Raw genomic sequence first — 20,943 nt, forward strand, 5'->3', positions numbered from 1 at the left:
TTTTTTGACTTAGGTCTTGTATCCCATTACGTTCATTTACATGCAAAAAGCTCTTGAAAGTCCTGAAATTTTTCTAGCATTTATATATACTACTACTATTAATATTGTTCATATTATTAAACAAAATTAACAAGATCTTTTAAAAACATAATGACTTTATTATAAAAGGACCCACTATGAAAACACAGTTTTCCAGTGTTATTCGTGTCTTTCCTTTTACTTTACAGCACATCACTGACAGGCTTTCCTGTGTAATCACTGATTCAAGTTTTCCACCATTGTATTTATCCAAATGAGGTTTGTAAATGCATGGATGTTTCATATTTTGCATTAATTATTTCTCTTATATGAAAATTACAATGTAAAAGAAGACGTGACAAGGTCATTGGTCTTCTCACAAAATGCCACGTTAGAGGAATATTCAGAGGGGCGAATTGAAATAATTTCTTTTGGGCATTATCATGCCACAAATATTGTATATTGAGCTAAACTTAAACTAAACCTGGAATGATAATTTGTGTTACCAGATGAGATACTTTGTAATGGGTATGTATGATGTATGATTTTGATCTGTACTATTTCTATTGCAGGTTCTCAGGGATCCCCAGTTGAAGGCATCAGGACATCAGATGTTGGCCTGGACAGATGTACCAACAGTTACACCACAAAGACCTCTGCTTTTAAATGGATGGCTGATTACTACCATGTTCTGTGAGGGTATTATTATAGCAAAACTGAGCACCATGTGACAGTGGGATTTCTAATTTTAAAGAATAGTCAAACATCAGTAAATTATTTATTTATTTTTTTATTTAAAAATTTGAAAGGATTTTTAAAAGTTGCAAACTTTTTTTCTCCAGTTACAAAAACAGCTGTTACACCTTTTCAAATTCTTCATTGGGGGTGCACAAATCCTATTTCACAAATTAAGAAATTCATATGCTCACATTTAAGCCGTGTTCTTCGGACACTTGTAACAGTCCTGATATGATGTCACACTTTGCAGTATCTTTTTTATTAACATGAATTCAAATTTTAACAAATATATTCAAAATGTAAAGATATACAATCTGACAATCTGATCTTGTCATTATTAATCAATCAGTAATCAACACCTGCACCACCCTGAAATTACATGCACTGCAGAAGTATGGTTTTGGCAAGAAATGAACAGTAGCTAAATATTTATTATAAATGCTACTATTTGACATTCAGTATTTTAGTCTATATTAAAGGGATACAAGTCTCTTTTATGTATGATTTTTTTTTTTTTATTACAAACTGTTTTTGTTTGTTTTTAGCTAGCACTTAATATTTCTTTAATGTTACCACATGAGAATAGCCAAACAGTGTAGGTGATTCACAAAATCATACACAAAGAAATGTGCATGATTGGCCAAAGTTTTACTGATCTACAAAAAAATTGAGCTTATGAATTTCTTAATTTGTGATTTGTAGAATAGGTTTAGTGCACCTGCAATGAAAAAAAATTAAAGGCAGCGGCTATTTGCACTAAGTGACAATAGCACATTTTCTTACACTAGGTGAAAATAGTGATAGATTCTATTTACACCATGTAAAGTATCAATTCTTTGCAATAAGAGTAAATAGATGCTATCTATAGGCCTACTTAATATTGGCAGATACTATTTGCACCTCAATATTTTTGTACATTAACAGGATGCAATAATATAGAGTGTAAATGATTGTATTTATTAAAATGATTAAATGGATGCTGCCTTATTGGTAGAATAAAACCCTCCCTACACCTTCTCCTAACCCTACCCAATAAACATTTTTAATATTATTAAACACTCGTTCAGTTTAGTTCCGCTTTTAGAACATTATTTTCATTTTAATTGAAAATAAATGCGAGCTTAGCAAAAGGCAGATTTGAACCTGCATCAAAAGCCAGAACTCCCTACTCGCTACTGCTGTGTGACTGAAGACGTTGCCTTCTGTGCTTCTTTTTTAAAACTTGAGTGGCCCAAAAGCTAGTGTAAATAGCGTTTGCCAACAAGGGATGCTATTTGCACTTTATGTAAATAGACACTCTGAAATTGAAAAGGTGTAACTGTTGTGTTGTGTTTGTGAGAGAGAAAGGAACTAAGTTTTCAACTCCTAAAACATTTTGATGACTTCACTGAAATATTGTCTACTCCTTCCACTGTCAGTTGCTCAGTTTCACTACAATAATGCCAGATACAATACACATGTGCATAACTGAGTCGCTATTCTAACAGCTGGGGGCTATAGACTTATAATAAATGAGTAATATTATAATAAATATTGCTTTCTGTATTCACAGTTTTATTTTTACACTGCTAGAGAACCACCTGCACTGCAAATTTTCAGGAGTGACATTCGCATTTATCCAATTACAGGAGTGAATCTGTTAAAGCATTGGGGCACTTCATGAATTGACACTGGTTTACATTTAGATAAAAATGAAATATTTTAATTTTGATATGTCAATAATAATTATAAAATAAATTAAAATATTAATAAACTTTGAAATTAAAAAAAGTAATTTAAAAATATATTTTATTGTCCATTGTATTGAAATTGTGGGTTACATCTTTGTCACCCTTTCACCCCTGATGAGTTTACATTCCTGTTACAAGAGCAAGGAACTTACATTTTAATTGCAACAGGAAAACCAATTAATCTGCTATATTCTTCTGTCCTCCATTTTCAAGGGTAAGATTTCTTTATAAATCATCTACTGACCCATATGTCTTTATTTTTGTTGAACACAAAAGGAGAGAGTCATATAGTCTCAGTCACAGCAAGAAAAGAAACTGATGGCATATTCTGACTCAGGCTGTCAGTCTCTTTGATGTTCTGCCTTACATCTCCTTTTGTGCTCCAATAAAAATAACACATTTGGTACAAAAGAACATGACCAGTTTTATACTTGAGTAAATATTGCTTTTAATTTGTAACTTGAGATTATTTATAATAGCTAATAATTAACTTGTATACCTCTTTGTGTGTATTTGAGAGTAAATGCCTTTTCTATGTTAGTCTTGTATAGAAGATTTGTATGCTCTAACGATGTAGGCTATTTGTAACTGTATTTTGTAAATATTAAAGCAATGTTAACTGAATGTGATGTGTGATTATTTTGTAAACAGGCTTATCTTTTAGTATTAAGTGTTTGAGATTTTTAAAATAAGTAGAAAATGTGTTAATTGTATAGAGTTATTTCACCCAAATGAAATCAACATCAACGTTGGGTAAGCAAACCAGTTAGATCGATTTCATGTTGAATTCGTGTTGATCTACAACGTCGTTTCACTCAGCTGAAATCAACATCGTTTCGACGTTAGGTAAGCAAACTAATTAGATCGATTTTATGTTGAATATGTGTTGATTCTACAACGTCGTTTCAACCATCCGAAAATCAACATCGTTTCAACGTTCGGTAACCAAACCAATTGCGTCGATTTTCCGTTAGATTTGAATGGAGTGTCTGACGTTGATTCAACATTACCCCGATGAGCAAACTGATGCCGGATCAACGTCGGAGATCAACGTCGTTTCGATGTCACGAGAAACGTCGTTTCTACGTTGATTCTATGTTAGTTTGCTATCTGGGTAACGTTTAGCAAGTTCCTTTATCAGCGTCTGCTAAGTAAACTACAAATGTAAATGTGCGTCGATGCTTACCAGAACCGTTTTCTCAACATGACTCCATACATTAATATCTCTTGGTAAACAATACATTGTTTTGCTTGCGTCCGCTCCAAACCGCACAAACATGGCGGATTCACCCACACAGGTACGAGACCCCTCCCCCGCCGCGCGCGTGAACATGAATGAATCACCTGAGCGCGCAGTGAAGCGCGTTTAAAATAATGAATTGCTACATTACTTATAAATAGATTTGATATTATACATACTAGAGAATGTTCTGTCTTATATGGCACTTTTATTGTATTAGGTTTTAATACAATTTGCGACCGCAATTGGGCACTTTCACTTTCGCGATCGCGATCAAAGTGCATGCCACTGATAAGCTTTGTAAATGCAGTATTACAGTATACACCAATTAAACGCGCAGGTCTCCTCTCGTGCATCCTTCCCACTGTGTCGCCCGTCGCCCGTCGAGGCAATAACTTTCGTTTCGCTTTTAGATATCTCTTTTATAGATGCCATCAATGCTTTTAACCTTTTAGATGTAATTACCGAAATCAAAACAAGCCAGCTCGCGCGTCAACCTGAGCAGCCTCATTACCTTAAAGTGTCAAATTTCTCGGTTTCTAAATGGACGGTTCGGCTTGATTGACAAACGCTAACGTTCGGCCACGATTTATATACCATCGACCTGTCCTAAAACGTTAGCACGCTGTGATCGATTGCTTGGAGATCGCGTGTTTATCCGTTCGAGAGCGCATTTCCTGTTCACATCTGCGACAAAACAGTTGATTATTTACGAACAAAAGCTCACAGAAACGTGAAAATGGTCTCATTTGAAAGAAAATATCCTAAGCTAAAAGATGATACATTGTGACTGATTGAAGCAGCCCTTATCAAAAGTAGTGATGGCCGATTTCGAAACACTGCTTCATGAAGCTCCGAAGCTTCATGAATCTTTTTGTTTCGAATCAGTGATTCGGAGCGTGTATCAAACTGCCAAAGTCACGTGATTTTAGTAAACGAGGCTTCATTACGTCATCACTGTTTCGAAACAGTTCGAAATTTCAATGGTTCACCGATAGAGGGCGATGATAAAGTGAACCCATGAATCATGCAGATTCACTGAGAACTATTGAACAAGTGTCTAGGGCTTTACCCTATGGTTTTACCTGATCTCCGATCAGTTTTATACAGTTGTAGATGTTTTAATTATACATTAGAATAATTAAAATGAATAATGGTAGTTATTAATCTCTTATTGGCCTGTTTAGCTTGAGCCATGGAACAGAGAAACAAGCCTTTAAAATTGATAAAAGAACACAAATTATACAGACACTCTATATTTAATCTTATTAGATGATTAGTTAATTCCATTTAATTGATTTTGCTTTCAATACAACTTTTGCAATACATTTGTTAAAGTGTATTTTTAATGCATGTTTGGCCTGAGTTTTGTTGCATTTGCACTGCTCTGACCACTAGGGGTCACCGTGGAGACGGGTGTCAGATTGTTTCGAAGCCTTGAATCATTACGGCACTTTTGATTCAGCTGCTTCAAGTGTTTCATGAAGCCTCGATCTGCCCATCACTAATCAAAAGTGCGGGGGTCGATTTCTGTCTTTTCAAAACTGCGGGGGTCCTGACCCCCCTGTCCCCCGTGCCAACGGCGCGCCTGCGTCTACGCCAAAAAACAGCACTTGCAAGTTGAGCTGCGCCGACCCGACACAATCTCGCCTCATGTTCATGTTCACGCGAGAGTGACAAAATGCTTTACAGTAATTCAAAAACAATATAACTTTATAAGACAATTTCGAAAATTACCCACCTCCATCGAGATTCTTGTACTGTATTTGCAAAACTACTGCGCTGGTGAGCATTGTAGTTGTTGTAGTCCAGAGCTGCGCTTGGAGTATTTACGACAGTGTGATTCACTGAAGGAACCTGTAGGGGGAGCTTCGCAAATCTTACTGAGTTTCGCTTTAACTTTTATCACCTGGACTACATAGTAGGGTGACCAGACGTCCCCATTTTCCGGGGACAGTCCCGGCTTTTGGTGCTCCGTCCCCGACTGGAGCTGTCCCCGGAAATGTCCCCGTTTTATATCTCGTTCAAAATAATCCGCAAATACATTGCAAAAAAGTCTGGCCAGCATACAGCATAGAGGTTTCTTAATAGTGATGTTAATATATATATATATTTTTCTAAACATATCTCTCTATTAAAATATGTTAAACAGTTCAATACCACTTTTCTACAGTATCCACATCGGCAGCGAGTTCACGCACACCGCAGTTGAACCAGTTGAACCACACAGACACCTCCCGTCACTCACTCAGCGCAGCGGCAGGCCTCAAGATCTCGTTTGGTCCGGTTGAAGGGTTTTTGTTATGATATAACAACTGATATGACAACTTTAGCACGTGTCAGCTAAACATTCATTCAGTGTTTCCCATTAATGACCCTGTGCCGCCACCGCCGTTACATAATGAACCGAAAATTTAAAACATGGTCTCTACATTGTATTTTGCCAACGAACTAAAATCGAAACCGTGATATGGCTTTGTGCCTTTATACAACAGCAAAATACAGTGATTAAGTATATATACAAGGCGTTTCTCAATGTCAAGGAAGGATCCTTGGAAGCCAGGATGCCAAGGATGCCAGTACAAATTACTACCGTTACCGTATTGATATTATAAATTATACAAATACAAATTACATTATTGATGGCTAACTGAACCGGACCGTCATTTAACAATTAGCTTGGTTGCCGTCACTGGCATTTCTTTTATAAATAACTAGTTAAGTTGTCCAAAGTAATACCATTCACAGCGTTAGCTTTCTCGTCTTTTTTAGACCTTTTCACTGACGTAATGACGCAATGACGTGCACTTAGTCTGTTCCATTTACGTGTTCTCCGAATGCTAAAGAGGAGCCTCGCCTAGCCTCTGAAGTAAGTATCTTGGACCAGTCCTGCCAGGAAGTATCCTTGACATTGAGAAACGCCTACAGTCTGTGCTGCGTGTTTTAAAGAGAAGTGCGCACTTTGCTCACACGATCAGCTTTTTTTTTTTTTTTTTTTTTTTTTTCTCTCTCCTGTTAACAGAAAATTAAAATGTCATTGGACTATTTCTGTAAATCCGTTTTTGTGAATGAATGATGACTTACAGTAGCCGCTCTGATGTTCTTTCTGTCGAATTTTAACCACTGAATTTGTGGAAGCGAATTTTTAATAGGCTAATGAAAATGTGGGTGAAATGTTTTGAATTGAAATATTCACATACGACCATGTTGAATTCCAGCCCACAGAAATGCGAGCCCTAAAAATACACTGCAATAATGCAAAATGTTAATGCAGTGTACTTTTTTTTTTCAATTAATACAATTCAACTGTTTGTTTTTTATGATTTCAAACACTTTTGGCATTAAACTTCCATAGTAAAGCACGTTCCACAAACATTGCAGCTACTGTACGTTTACTACCAGCGATACAATATAGCGATATAACAATATAATAAAATATAGAACATTATTTACAAGACGAGAGCGTTAATCCACACTAACCAAATTCCCTTTCAAGTCTTTGGTGTAACTGACTGTAAAACTCTGAACGCGGCTGACCAGTGGCCACTGACGACACTGACTCGATATTATGGCTGAGGTGCCTCAAAATATGAAGTCAACATGAAGTGAGTTTATAATTAAAACAAGAACAAATTTCTGCCAATGGGCTCAGAAAAATCAACTTAAGTTTCAAGGGTAAGTTTATATAACTCACTGACAGATATTTTTTCTTGTTTTAAGCATAAATTCGCTTTTTTCATTTTTACAAGACAATGACATTTGCAATTCAAATAAATGTATCTATTTTTATTCGAAAATAAAATAGATTTAAGACTTTTTGCTCTGATTTAAGACCTCTTTAAAAGGCCTTAATTTGTGCAATGGTAAATTAAGACTTTCTAAGACCTGCAGGAACCATGTCATGTTTAGAGATCCACTATTATATTTAAGAGGCTATATATTCTTGAGCCGAAGCGGGGACTTCTAATCTAGTGTCAGACCATACTAGTACATTGATCGAGTTCTCCTCAAATCGAGCAAGTCACGGTTAATTGATGCAGAAAAAATGGATCTGCCGTGGCTGCTTATACCGTCTTTAATTATTCTGCTGAATGGAGTTGAATTTTGTCTTTCTGATTACGGTGAGAACTTGCAGAATGTTGTTTTGATCTTTTGGTCGGTTATTTTTTAATTTGTGAATCTTCATACTGTACGTTTCTGTAGACTACCTGTGATATCTTAGCATTAGCGTCTCTGTAAGGTAAGACCCAGCAAATCTGCTTTAAAGTTTTTTGATATTCTCTTTTTGAAAATGCAGCATGTCTTGTTATAGTTGTCAACTGTCTGCGTGTTTAGGCAAGGCTAAATATTAAATGAACAGAGGGTGTACACACGTTTTGACAATCACTGTGATCCAAGTATAAAATCTCTCTCTCTCTCTCTCTCTCTCTCAAATTCAAAGTGTGCTTTATTGACATGATATGACAACGTATTGCCCAAGCATTTCTCATTTTTTTCTAACATCAGCAAATCAACATACAGTGAATCACATGTAACGTTACAGTACATATACAAACATAAAAAGTAAGTAGAACAGTCAATCAACTTTTTAGAATACCATGAACAATTTAGAATTCTGTGAGTGAGTGAGTGTGAGAGCGCATTACTGATTAGTCGACTCTCTCTTTTTGTGACAGGCATCAATGCATCTTGCTGCTAGTAGGATACAATCTCTTTTTTTTCTCCTAATAAATGTTGAAGTTTTTTTTATTGTTTAATTTTATGAAGTTAGGGCAAAGTATTTCAAATTTTGGATAAAATGTCTGATTTCTGATTTCTTCATAGTTAGGGCAGCTGGTGAGGAAGTGTTGCTGTCTCCACTTCTCCCTGGTCACAGTACGGGCAGATGCAGCTCTCTCTGGGCAGCCAGTTCTGTCTGTATCTGCCGGTCTCTACAGTCAGAGTGTGATTGCTCAGTCTGTACCTCGTCATTATTCTTCTTAATTTACAATCTTTCACTGTACTCAGATATTCTGCTGTTGCGTATTCTCTATTTAGGCCCAAATAACATTTAAGTTTACTGTTGTTTCAGTCCAATAAGTCTTTCTATTTGTGCTTATATAATTTGGTTGGGCCTAATTCTGTGGTTAAGGGTGTCAGTGTCGAGAGGCTGGCTGTTGTTAGTCATTGTTAGTTTGTTTTTGCAGCCTCAGGACCATCTGAATCAGGGGGCTTTTTTCAGTGTTAATTTCATGGTTTTTAAGGGCTTTAAAAGTTGGGGTCACTCATTTTTAGATGTTTCCAAAATTTGATGGCTCTTTTCTCAATGTGGATTAATAGAGGATATTGGCTTAATTGTGTTCCTCTGTACTCTCAGAATACTCTTACAGAACTCGGCATGCAGGGTTCTGTTGGGTTTTTGTCCCATTTGTCAAATTCGTGATTTAGAAGAGGACCCCAAACTTCACTGCCATATAGTGCAATAGGTTCTATGAGTGATTGGAATATTTTGAGCCAGATTCTGATTGGTATTTCAATTTGGATTGATTTTTTTGATGGCATACAAGGCCCTTCTTGCTTTTTCTTTCTGGATTCTGGAGTCTTTTCTGGATTCTAATTTGTCTCCACTTTTGAAAATGGGCTTTACGAGTCTTCTATTCCAGGTGTCAACATGACCAACTGACCCACACTTAGAACCAAGTTGAACAGTTTTAGTAAAGCCAATCTTAATTTGCTCTGTGTTCTTCAGCATTTCATTGAGGATGCCATCCCGTTGACTTGCTTTTTTTATTTTTAGGGCCTGAATTTTATCAATCAGTTAATTTTCTGTTATGGGGTAGTCTAATGGGGTTTGGTATTTACCAATTCTTATGTTCTATATTTATATTTTTTTCATATATTTGGATTTGTTCTGGGTTCATTTTTATTTCGATATAAAGTTGTTCAAAGTGATTTTTCCATGTGTCTCCATTTTGTATGGCTGTTGTTTTTTATTCAGGGAATTCCAATTGTCCCAGATTTTGTTAGAATTTTCATGCACTGTTCTCATAAACTTTTCTGAGTGTATTTTTATACACTTTTAGATCCTCTATTATCATGGTTTTGCACACTGAAAGATTATTAATAGCCTATTTTGTTCTGTCGTATCTATAATATCTTCTTGCCCCATAAAAAAGCTGCACAGTACATTTAAAATAAACGTCTTTTAATCTTACATTATTATAAATGCATATAATTTTTTACATATAAATATAAATCTAATATAAATAGTTTTTTTCATTTCATATGAATACAAATAGTAATTTTAAACTTTTTATTACATTTTGATTTTATAAAATTACTGTGCAAAGTTTTTTTTTTTTCAAGAATTAGGCTAGCATACTTTTTGTTGCTGATTTATAGTCACCTAGTATTTTATTTATTTATTTATTGGTCAGCTTATGATTATATATTTTTATTAATTTGTTGTTTCTGTTTATAATGAAGTAGTGTGTTTAGTGCATGCTTAATTGTTTAACAAATCAAAGAGTGATCATTAGTTCCACAAATACAGATGTATTCCCACTAATAAATTAATTCAACAAAGGTAACCTCTTTTGCTACATATTTTAATGGTTTAATGTATACTCTACATGTTTGACCATTTATCATTTATGAACGATCATTTAGCCTACTATATGTTGTGTATGTGACTAATGTGCCCTTTCTTTCTTTCTTTCTTTCTTTCTTTCTTTCTTTCTTTCTTTCTTTCTTTCTTTCTTTCTTTCTTTCTTTCTTTCTTTCTTTCTTTCTTTCTTTCTTTCTTTCTTTCTTTCTTTCTTTCTTTCTTTCTTTCTTTCAGCAATACATTGGCAGTCTTTCATGAGGAGGATCACAGAAGCCACAAATAATTATCAGCCATGCAGTCAGGAAAACTGCAGCTGTCATCTGAGGTCAGCAAATATAAAGAGTATCTTGCAATAGAATATGCATATACATGCAGCTGTACAGGTTAAAAGGCTGTATTATGTAGACTTTAATCCATCACTCTTTTGATTGCAGTGTCCTGAACAATGACCTTAGGCCATTTAAAAATGGCATATCTGAGGGGCTCATGGCAGACACAGTCCAAAGAGGTGTTGGTACGCACTACCAGATAATCGGTAACAAGCTGTACAGAGAACAAAGCTGCATGTTTCCAGCAAGGTTGGTGAAGTGTAAAATTTTTTTGTAAAATCATGATCCTGTCATGTGCAAATGGGTGTTGAATATCAGACAATTATCCTTTCTTTGCAGATGCAGCGGTGTTGAGCACTTCATCCTAAAAGTGATTAACAGGTTGCCAGATATGGAGATGGTGATTAATGTGCGTGACTATCCACAGGTTCCTCGATGGGTTCAGCCAGTCTTGCCTGTACTTTCCTTCAGTAAGGTGTGTGCACCCTTTACCCCAATAAAGTGCCTAAGAACTATCTACTTAAATTGAATTTATGTTTTGTCAGTACCTTGACTATTTACATTAATTTGTGCCTCCGCTTTTAGATTACTAACACTGATCCACCGATACCCCCGTTAAAACAGCTGATTACTAACTGCATAAATGTGCACACCCCTGAACTAATACTTAGTTGAAGCACCCTTTGATTTTATTACAGAACACAGTCTGTTTGGAAAGTAGTCTTATCGGTTCCCAAATAGCATGAAATCATTAAAACAATGTTGAGTCAGTGTTGATGAGTCAACGCTAATTGCATTAAATTAACGTTACAAAGTGATGTTGCTTCAGTATCACTTGTGCACCCTCACTTAATGTTGAAGCAATGTTGAGATTTCAACCACAAATCAATGGTAATATTATTGATTCAACATTACAAAGTGATATTTTTTCAACATCACTTTTACTCCCTCAGTTACTGTTGAAACAGTGTTGTGATTTCAACAAAAAATCAATGATATTATGAATGAATCAACATTATGAATTGATGTTGGTTCAATATCATGTTTGCACCCGTTTTTAATGTTGAAACAATGGTGAACAAAAAAACAATGTTAATGCTATTGAATCAACATTATACTATGATTGATTCTACATCACCGATGCTGAATCAATATTGAAATAAAAAAAATAATCAGTGGTAATATTGTTGAATCAACGTGACACTATGATGTTGATTCTTACATCACTGCTGTTGAATCAACACTGCACTGTAAAAAATAATACCCTATATATACTCAAAAAAGGTCGATCTGTGGCAACAGATTGCAAGCAATATTATTAAAATTTAACAAATAAGAATTGAGTTAAAATTAATCAAATGAGCTCCTAAAAAATGAACCATTTAAAATGAGTAACTGCAAATAGCACACAAATAAATTAAGTAAATTTTAAACAAAAATATTAGGTTCATTGGACAAAACAAAATTATATTAATAAATACTACTTAATGAAATTATTTTGACATAACACAAAATTAAGTTAATATTATTAATAATATTAAGTGGATTATTTAAATTAATGTATTTCAGTTAATTAAGTCAGATTCTAAGTATAAATAACAGACAGACGTCAAAGATTAAGAACTATTTATTTATCAGAAAATTGGGCAATACAAATGCAGACAAGGCACTGATTTTCCAGGTACAGATGACCGGTGTTGTAGTCTTAAATCACTATTAAATCACTATTCAAATGCGACCTGCGGAGAACCCAGCCTTCAAAATGAGACACTGCATCCAATAGATGTTTTTCAACCATTTTTCAACAGACTTGCTAAAATCATGAAGGCCCACCCCTGAAACAAGCCCCCAGTGAATTAGAGCAAATTGAGTAAAGAAGTTAAAAATGCCCATCGTGGTTTGAAAATGCCCCACTGATTGGGAAACACCCATTAGTGCTCTGCAGAGATACATACCTGCATGACCTTGTGGTCATCAACTACAAATCACTGTTAGTTTAATGTCACTGTCTTCACCCATGTGTGCTGTCGACTTTCACCAACATTTCAATGCTGATCCAACACACTTTAAACATTTAAATTTCAATCTCAATCAAAATGATGGTTTGGATCAAAACTTAACATTGTATCAGTGTCACCATGCTATCTGGGTTGGTACATTGACTTATGAATATTGTGCCTCTTTGCTCTAGATCTATTAAATTGCAAGAGCATCTCCTGTGCACTGCCCTCTTCAGTTCCCTCACAAGTTTCAGGTCTGGGTTTTGGCTGGGCCATTGCATCTTTTGCTGATCTGCTGTGTTGTTTTTGTTCCAAACATATCTTTTAAAATTTTGGCCAAAAAGTTAAATCTTGGTCTCATTAGACCATAACACATTTTTCCACATGGTTTTGAGAGACTGGATATATTATGTTTAGCTGGGCTTGGATATTTTTTAGTCAGAAAAGGCTTGCATCTTGCCACCCTGCCCCATAGCCCAGACTGATGGAGAATACAGGCGATAGTTGTCACATTTAGGAAGCATCCGGTACTTGCCAGAAAGAGCTGCAACTCTTTTAATGTTGCTGTAAGCCTCTTGACATCCTCCCTGCCCTGTTTTCTCTTTGTCTTTTGGAGGGACCCTCTTGTTCTTGATCATTTTTATTGTTGTGCCATTTTTTGTCCACTTGTTGATTTCTGTCTTCACTGTGTTCCCTGGTATGTCTAATGTCTTGAAAAAATATTTTGTAGCTCATCTGAGTGATAACATTCAACAGATTACGTTCCTAAGCTCTTTGTGGCCCATGGCTCTTGTAGTATTATGCAACCATTATTGACCCCCCCAAGCCCCCCCCCCCCCCCCCCCCCCCCCCCCCCCCCCGTTAGGTGCAAATGTTCTGATATGACTTATCCTTGTTTCATTATTTACATCACAAAAACCTGCTGTTTTAAGAGGGGTAAACAATACCACAATTTTGGCTTTGGTATGACACCAGAATCTAATGCCTCAGTATTGATACTAAATCAATACAATAGGTGACAAATAACCAGCCTCAAAAGATAGAGTTGAAGGCAAATCTATTAAGAACTCTGCTTGAAACTCTGTAGTAACAAATGTGTTGCATGTTTTAAAGAATAAATATAAATAGCACTTCTCAGTGTTCCATACACTGTATACTAGTTTGTATATCACATGGTGCAAAATGGCGCAATAGAATCAAAATGTAACAATAAAAAACTTGTTGCTGATAGTACTTCTGGAATAGTAGGCTGACAACCTGAAGATGCTTTTATCCCTTTCTGTGGGTGTCAAAAGGAAGAATAATAAAATTACATATAAAACATTAGCTGTCATACATCAACAATGAATGATATTTATTAATCTTGGTTAATGTTTGAGTTAATATTAGTTTAATACATCAAGTAATGTTAACATGTTAAACTTGTTTTAGTATATTTATAATTTGTTATTGAACTTACTAGATTAATTAATATAATACTGTTAGCTCAGGTTACCTAATGAATGTTGATGAATGTAGCTTTATTGTTAAGTTTTATTGTAAACATTCATATTAATAATATTAATATTTAATTTACTTAAATTAATATTACTAATCTCTTTATTCATTCAAGCAAATTCAGTTAAAAAACGCAAGTACAAATATTATGAGACCTAAACATTATTGGTTCTAGAGTGTCCAGAGGCAACACATTATTTTCAACAATGTTTATGACTGGTGTGGTAAGGTATATTGGTTCACCTTTTTCATCTCTTTTGTATGCTAAATAATGCCAAATTTCACTTCTACCACCCTCTTTATTAATTAATTAGTTTGGGGCGTGTAGAGCAGGTCGACATCTAGGCATGGGCAGGGGTGTGCTGAGCCCACCCAAATGTCTGCCTTAACCACCCAATTAAAATTTGGCACAGATATTGTTAATCTGTTTTTTATGATCTAATGGGGGCTGTGTGTTGAGCAGTTTGGTTTGGTGAAGGGCTGTAAAATGCCCCAACCAACCAACCAAAAAAAAAAAAAAATAAATAAATAAATAAATAAATAAATAAAAATTGCAGTAATTTTCTTTTATTAGCTGAAAGTAACAGTGCGATGCGTTATACATTCAAGAGGTGACTTCAGTCTGTTGCGGAAAAGCAGAGGCTGACAATCACACAAGTGAAAATGGGCAAAAATATTAGCGTGCTATCAAGGTGCAAATTATGGGGAGTTTAATGTATATCTATCTCATATTTACTTGACTGACTGATATCTATCTATCTTTATATTTACTGACTGATTTTAAAGTGTCATTTGGCTGCCACTAAAATGGGTCATACCATTGCAATTACCTGAGCAGTTGAAATACACTAGAAAACCTTGCTCATTAAAGAACGTGCATAGATTGAGCTAGAACAATGTAAGTGTAGGCTATAAAACATATATGCATAGTTCAGTTAAAACTTTGCCCTGGCTTGCTGTTAATGCTGTTAAACTGAATATATGTGGAAAACTATCTGCTTAAATAGCATCACTGAAATAAGAATGAAACAGCATCACTGTTTATCATTCAATCAGTTGGGGGCCGTTCACACAGAATATGTTCACTCACAAGTTCGGTTCTCTCAACATTGCGTCAGTAGCTGACGCCATGGGGAAGCACCTTTTTTGTGTGAATAATGAAGCCCTATTAAATCTTGCAGGCGAGAATTCGCCTGCCAATGGAGTGCCAGCGTTCAAAATAGAGGTGGGCTCCTCTGATCTATAAGGCGGCGCTGAACGTCATTCCCTTCTTTCTCCTTCAGACAGCTACACTGTCATCAAGAAGCCATCTGCAGCTTGCAGTTGAGGTATGCTCGCCAGAGGACTGTGCCTGGATTGCCGCTGCCCTGTAGCATTCCAGTGAGTATAACATTTTTCTTTCAGGTGACTTCTGGACTGATGTGTTTTCTGCTTGGGCGTTGCCCTCTCAGAAACAGTGCTGCATGAGTCCATTTGCTGTCTATCAGTGGTGGACCTTAAGGACTCCAGTGATGAGATCATGCCAACTAAGTGTCTGTGTTCCTCTCACCCAACCATTCAGGAAATAAACCTAGCTTCTCATGCTCCTCCCTCCATGGTGGAGCGGCGAACAGAGCGTGAAGATTGCAGCTAAGGGTTCTCATGCCAGCACAGGTGCTGCATCGCCCCCACTCTGGAAACGTGCAGCTCCCCACCTCAGAGCAGCGATCTGCCATGTAAAAAGCCTATATCGCTCCAGTTCCTCACTCATTCACATGAGATAAGCAGCCCTCCGCCTCAGGGCAGTTGTCTGCCGTGTACAGAAGACGACAAATTTTTCCAGCTGCTCAATTATTCACATGATATAAGCAGCCCACTGACCCAGAGCAGCGACCTGCTATGTACAGAGGACAAAGTGCTTCAGTCGCTCATTCACTTAGGCAGTATTAGCAGTCCTCTGCCTCAGAAAAGCAGTCTGCCTTGCATAAAGCGCAATGTGCTTCGGCCGCTCGTAACATCTCATAACACGGCTCCCTGCCACAGAGTACAAAACGTTCCAGCCACTAACTTACCCATGCAGTATAGGCAGCCCCTGTCTCAGAGCGGTGGTCTGTCTTGTATAAGGCACAAAATTCTCTGGCCCAACATATACATAAGACATAAAAATATCATACATGGGAAATAAAAATAATCATATTTAACTAAAGGCTGTCTGAATCAATCTCTATCTCTAACTGCCCGAGTCAGAGAGCTTCAGTTCGTGAGACACACTAGTAGCAACCTGGCTTACTAGTGTCCTTCCTACCCCTTCATGGGGTGGAGTATCCCCATACCTTCTGCCTCGGATGGCTTCCAGTGTCTTTCCAACCCTTTAACGGAGTGGAGTATCCACCACACCGTCTGCCTCTGATGGCTTACGGTGCTACACCAGCCTGTGACCTGGTGTCTTACACTCAAGTCTGAGTGTGTAAACCCATCATCTCACTTCCCAATTTTCTCAACTCTTCAAATCAGACAGCCCTAACCAAAAAAATAAATAAATAAATTAAAAAAATTAAATAAAAACAAGGATAATTAAAGAATCAAAAGATCAAAAAGATGATGCATAGATAAAGTTCAATCAGTCTGACGTACAGTGGCACATTGCTCATTCAGTAAATGCACAGCTAAACAGATATGTTTTGAGTCTGGATTTGAATGTGACATCTGATCTCTTCAGGAAGCTTGTTCCACCTGCGACTGGCATAACACCTAAAATTATACTCTCTTTGCTTTGAGTAAACCCTTGGTATTTCTAAGTGACTTGATCCTGATGATCTTAGAGATCTGTTAGGTTTATATTCTATGAGCATATCTGCAATTCTCAGAATCCTGGCACCAGCATTTTGTATGAGCTACAGCTGTCTTATGGTCTTTTTGGGAAAGCCAGTAAGGAGTCCATTACAATAATCCATCCTGCTGATGAGGAAAGCATGAACAAGTTTCTCTAAGTCTTGACTGGAAACAAAGCATCTTATTCTTGCAATATTTTTGAGATGATAGTATGCTGATTTAGTTATTGCTTTTACATGACTACTGAAACTAAGGTCTGACTAAGTTATGCGTTCACCTTGAGAACTTCATCTTCGTTTCCAAATGCAATGACTTCAGTTTTGCCTTTAACTGAAGAAAGTTTTGGCACATCCAATTGTTAAGTTCATCAATGCATTGGTACAGGGAGTCAATGGGGCTGTAGTTTAGGTGATAGGGCTAAGCAAATCTGGCTATCATTTGCATAGCTGTGATAAGCAATTTGGTTCTTTCTCATTATTTGGCTCAGTTGCAGCATGTACAGATTGAACAAGTGTGGTGCAAGAATTGAGCCTTGGGGGACTCCGCATGTCATGGATGTCCACTCTGACTTATGGTTGCCTATACTCACATAATAATAACCTCTCCCTTCTAAGTATGACCTGAACCATTTAAGAACCATTTAAGGACCATCCCAGTTTTCCAGCCTGTCAAGAAGTATGTTGTGATTGACAGTGTCAAATGCAGCACTGATATTTTGCCTGTTTCAGTATTTAAAGCTGTTGTCCGTAACTTTTTTTGGTTAAAAAATCAAAAATGATCCAAAATCAATTTGAGCAAGTACATAACCAGCCAGTGTTCAAAACTATCACTTTACCTTAGCCCGATTTACAACGGTAAGCTTGTAATAATGTTTTATAATAAAATCGATACTGGTGGGTTTCCACGGGAAATTCAATCATGCAGCCGTTAGTCTTTGTGTTGTTACGTCACATCTGTAAACAGAACAAAGGAGTCCCAGCTAGTAGGCTATATGGGAGGATGCTACTTGTAGGTTATATGGGAGGATGCTACTTGTGCATTTATAGCATTTCTCACAGCAGCTGGAACAATTAAACTTATCATTTTGATGGCGGATTGTATTCCAGAAAGGTTTAAATAACAATCAATAGTGACAACTGGAGATTCACCCGTAGTCAAAAGCAAAAGACTTCGGACTGTGGAGTGGCTACAGAAATTGAAATTTACAGGTAATGCTTATACACACTAAATACACAGTCACATAATGCTGATATTGTTAACATTAACAATTTGAGAACAAAGTATAACAATAATAATAATTTGCACGGTTTCGTGTGATCCGAGCTAAGCGATCTTTAGATTTAATCATCAGCAGCGAGATTTGGGGTTTTTTTCCTCAGTTGAAGGTGAAAATTCTTATTTTGGTTGTACTTCCAAGATGTAGAATCTGTGATTCTGAAATACAGTATCACCTGTGTGGTGACTGACAGCAAACATTAGATTCATCCGCACTGAGGAGCCGTACCAATCCACAACCCACGTAAAAATGACAATTCAGCAAATAACTGCACTTGCAGGTTTCAAACAGAGATGGCTACTGTAGTGTATTGAGTTAAATACATAAACCCAGGAATAAGCACTGTTGGCAACTCGGGGTTAGACATTGGTTGGCCAGTGAATTGTCCAATGTGACACCTGTGTTAACAGAGTTCGTGATTCAGTGATTGCACAGTAAAAACTAAAAGAAGAACTGCCCATCGTTGTCCTGACTTTTATTTGTGTTATTCGAACAAACACAACAGTTGGCGACGAGGATTTCTCCTAGTTTTTTTTTTATGGATGGGCGTTTTTTTTTCCCGGGGGAAAAGCGAAAAAGGGAGAGAAACCCAGACTCACGAAGACTGAGGGGTAGATTCAGCGCGAAATAGTAAGTGAAAGCAGAAAGATGGCAGGATATATTGGAAAGATTGATGCATTTGACAATGCTACGGATGATTGGACTTTGTACTGTGAACGAATCGAGGAATATTTCAAAGCTAATGACATCGATAATGACAAGAGGGTGTCGGTGTTGTTGAGTGCAATAGGAGGGAAAGCTTATGCACTGCTAAGAAGCCTCACTGCTCCCACAAAGCCTGCCGATCTTAGTTTTGACAATATTGTGAAAGTAATGCAAGAGCATCTAGCGCCAAAACCGCTGCTCATTGCAGAACGATTCAGATTTCATAAACGGAATCAGAATGATGGAGAGTCAAACGCAGTTTATGTCGCCGAATTAAAAAAGTTGTCAGAACACTCAGTTTGGGGATGGACTGAATGACGCGCTGAGAGATCGTCTAGTCTGTGGCATTTCACAAGAGAGTATACAGAAGAGATTGTTCTCTGAGGCAGATCTAACATTCAAACGTGCGGTTGAAATATGCAGAAAGTGCAATAAAATGGGTCACATTCAAAGAGCACGTCGATCTGTTGTACAATACAGTGATAAGGAGAGACGGTACAAGATTCAGAAAAAGAAAAGTAGGAATGTGCATGTTGTCGCTGAAAACTCAGATGAAGAAAGTGATAAAGGGTTGGCGAATTTAGAAATCTACAGCCTGAAAAGTGACTTGAAACAAGCAATCTGGCTTACACCTCAAGTGAATGGACAGCCAGTTAGAATGGAATTGGACACAGGTTCCGGCGTTTCAGTGATGTCACAGTGCGAGTTTGAAAAACATTTCAAGATGGCTAAGTTAAAGCCACCGCCTGTCAAACTGAAAACATATACTGGTGAGCCCATAATTCCCCTAGGAGTGATGCCCGTGACTGTTAAGTACAATAATCAACAGAGTGAGTTGGATCTGTACATAGTACGAACAGAGGGACCAGCACTTTGGGGACGTGACTGGTTGAGAAAGTTGCAGTTGGACTGGAAATCCATAAAAAGTCTGCAAATCACAGTCCCTGCATCATCTAGCACGCAAAAGAAACTGGAAAAAGTGCTGGATAGGGCTTCAGCAGTGTTTCAATTGGGAATAGGAACTCTGAAACATATCAAGGGGAAGATAACCTTGGATGAGAACGCTGTTCCAAAGTTTCACAAAGCAAGGCCCGTTCCCTATGCTATTCGCCAGAAATTGGAAACTGAACTGGATCGGTTGGAAGCTGAAGGAATACTTTCAAAAGTTGACTGGAGTCCCTGGGCCACTCCTGTTGTTCCTGTCGCGAAGAAAGACGGAACTGTAAGACTGTGCAGGGATTTTAAAGTCTCAGTTAACCCTGTATTGCAGGCAGAACAATATCCACTACCGAGAATAGAGGATATTTTTGCTACACTCTCAGGAGGTCAGCTTTTTAGCAAAATAGACTTGGTGGAAGCATATTTACAAATGGAAATGGAGGAGGACTCAAAAGTGTTCTTGACTATCAATACTCACAAGGGCTTGTACTGCTATAACAGGCTTGTTTTCGGTGTCGCCTCAGCACCGGCCTTATGGCAAAAGGCTATGGATCAGGTACTTCAGGTTTGTCCTGGTACTCAATGCTACCTCGATGACATCATTGTCACAGGTGACAGTGACAATAGTCACTTGGAGAACTTAGCACGAGTCTTGAAGAGATTGGAAGAATATGGACTGCGTGCAAGACGTGATAAGTGTGAGTTTTTCAAGGAAACAATCACATATTGTGGGCACAAAATCGATGCAAATGGTCTGCACAAGTGTCATGACAAGCTAAAAGCTGTTGCAGAGGCTCCCCAACCGAAAGATGTCTCACAATTAAGGTCCTTCCTTGGATTTATCAATTACTACAACAGATTTTTGCCAAATCTAGCCACTGTTCTCCATCCTTTAAATTCCTTGTTGCAAGCAGGAAAGAAATTGATGTGGTCAAAGCAATGCATGCAAGCTTTTCAGGAAGCAAAGAAACTGGTGATGTCAGATACAGTTCTGACTCATTTTGACCCTCACAAACCATTAAGGTTAGCCTGTGACGCCTCACCATACGGAATCTGAGCGGTGTTGTCGCATGT

General features: G+C 37.2%; 2 protein-coding genes across 3 annotated transcripts in view; both read left to right on the top strand.

Annotated features, from left to right (window-relative positions):
- The first annotated feature begins 6,218 nt into the window (after positions 1-6,218).
- poglut1 (protein O-glucosyltransferase 1) overlaps positions 6,219-20,943 on the top strand; it is a 28,142-nt gene continuing 13,417 nt past the window's right edge. Inside the window, exons 1-4 of one of the 2 annotated variants that reach the window (XM_048197047.1) lie at positions 6,219-6,595; positions 10,547-10,637; positions 10,747-10,890; positions 10,981-11,116. In XM_048197047.1, the coding sequence (XP_048053004.1) occupies positions 10,567-10,637; positions 10,747-10,890; positions 10,981-11,116 (351 nt within the window). In that variant the 5' untranslated portion in view covers positions 6,219-6,595; positions 10,547-10,566. Of the gene's footprint in view, positions 6,596-7,689; positions 7,848-10,546; positions 10,638-10,746; positions 10,891-10,980; positions 11,117-20,943 lie in introns of those variants that run through there. The other variant, XM_048197046.1, reaches the window with a different exon arrangement.
- LOC125272291 (uncharacterized protein K02A2.6-like) lies at positions 18,318-20,926 on the top strand. Its single transcript, XM_048197043.1, has one exon. It carries the CDS (start codon positions 19,367-19,369, stop codon positions 20,924-20,926), a length of 1,560 nt encoding a protein of 519 aa, XP_048053000.1. The 5' UTR covers positions 18,318-19,366.

Source organism: Megalobrama amblycephala, linkage group LG7 (assembly GCF_018812025.1).
Source record: "Megalobrama amblycephala isolate DHTTF-2021 linkage group LG7, ASM1881202v1, whole genome shotgun sequence".
In the NCBI taxonomy this organism is placed as follows: domain Eukaryota; kingdom Metazoa; phylum Chordata; class Actinopteri; order Cypriniformes; family Xenocyprididae; genus Megalobrama; species Megalobrama amblycephala.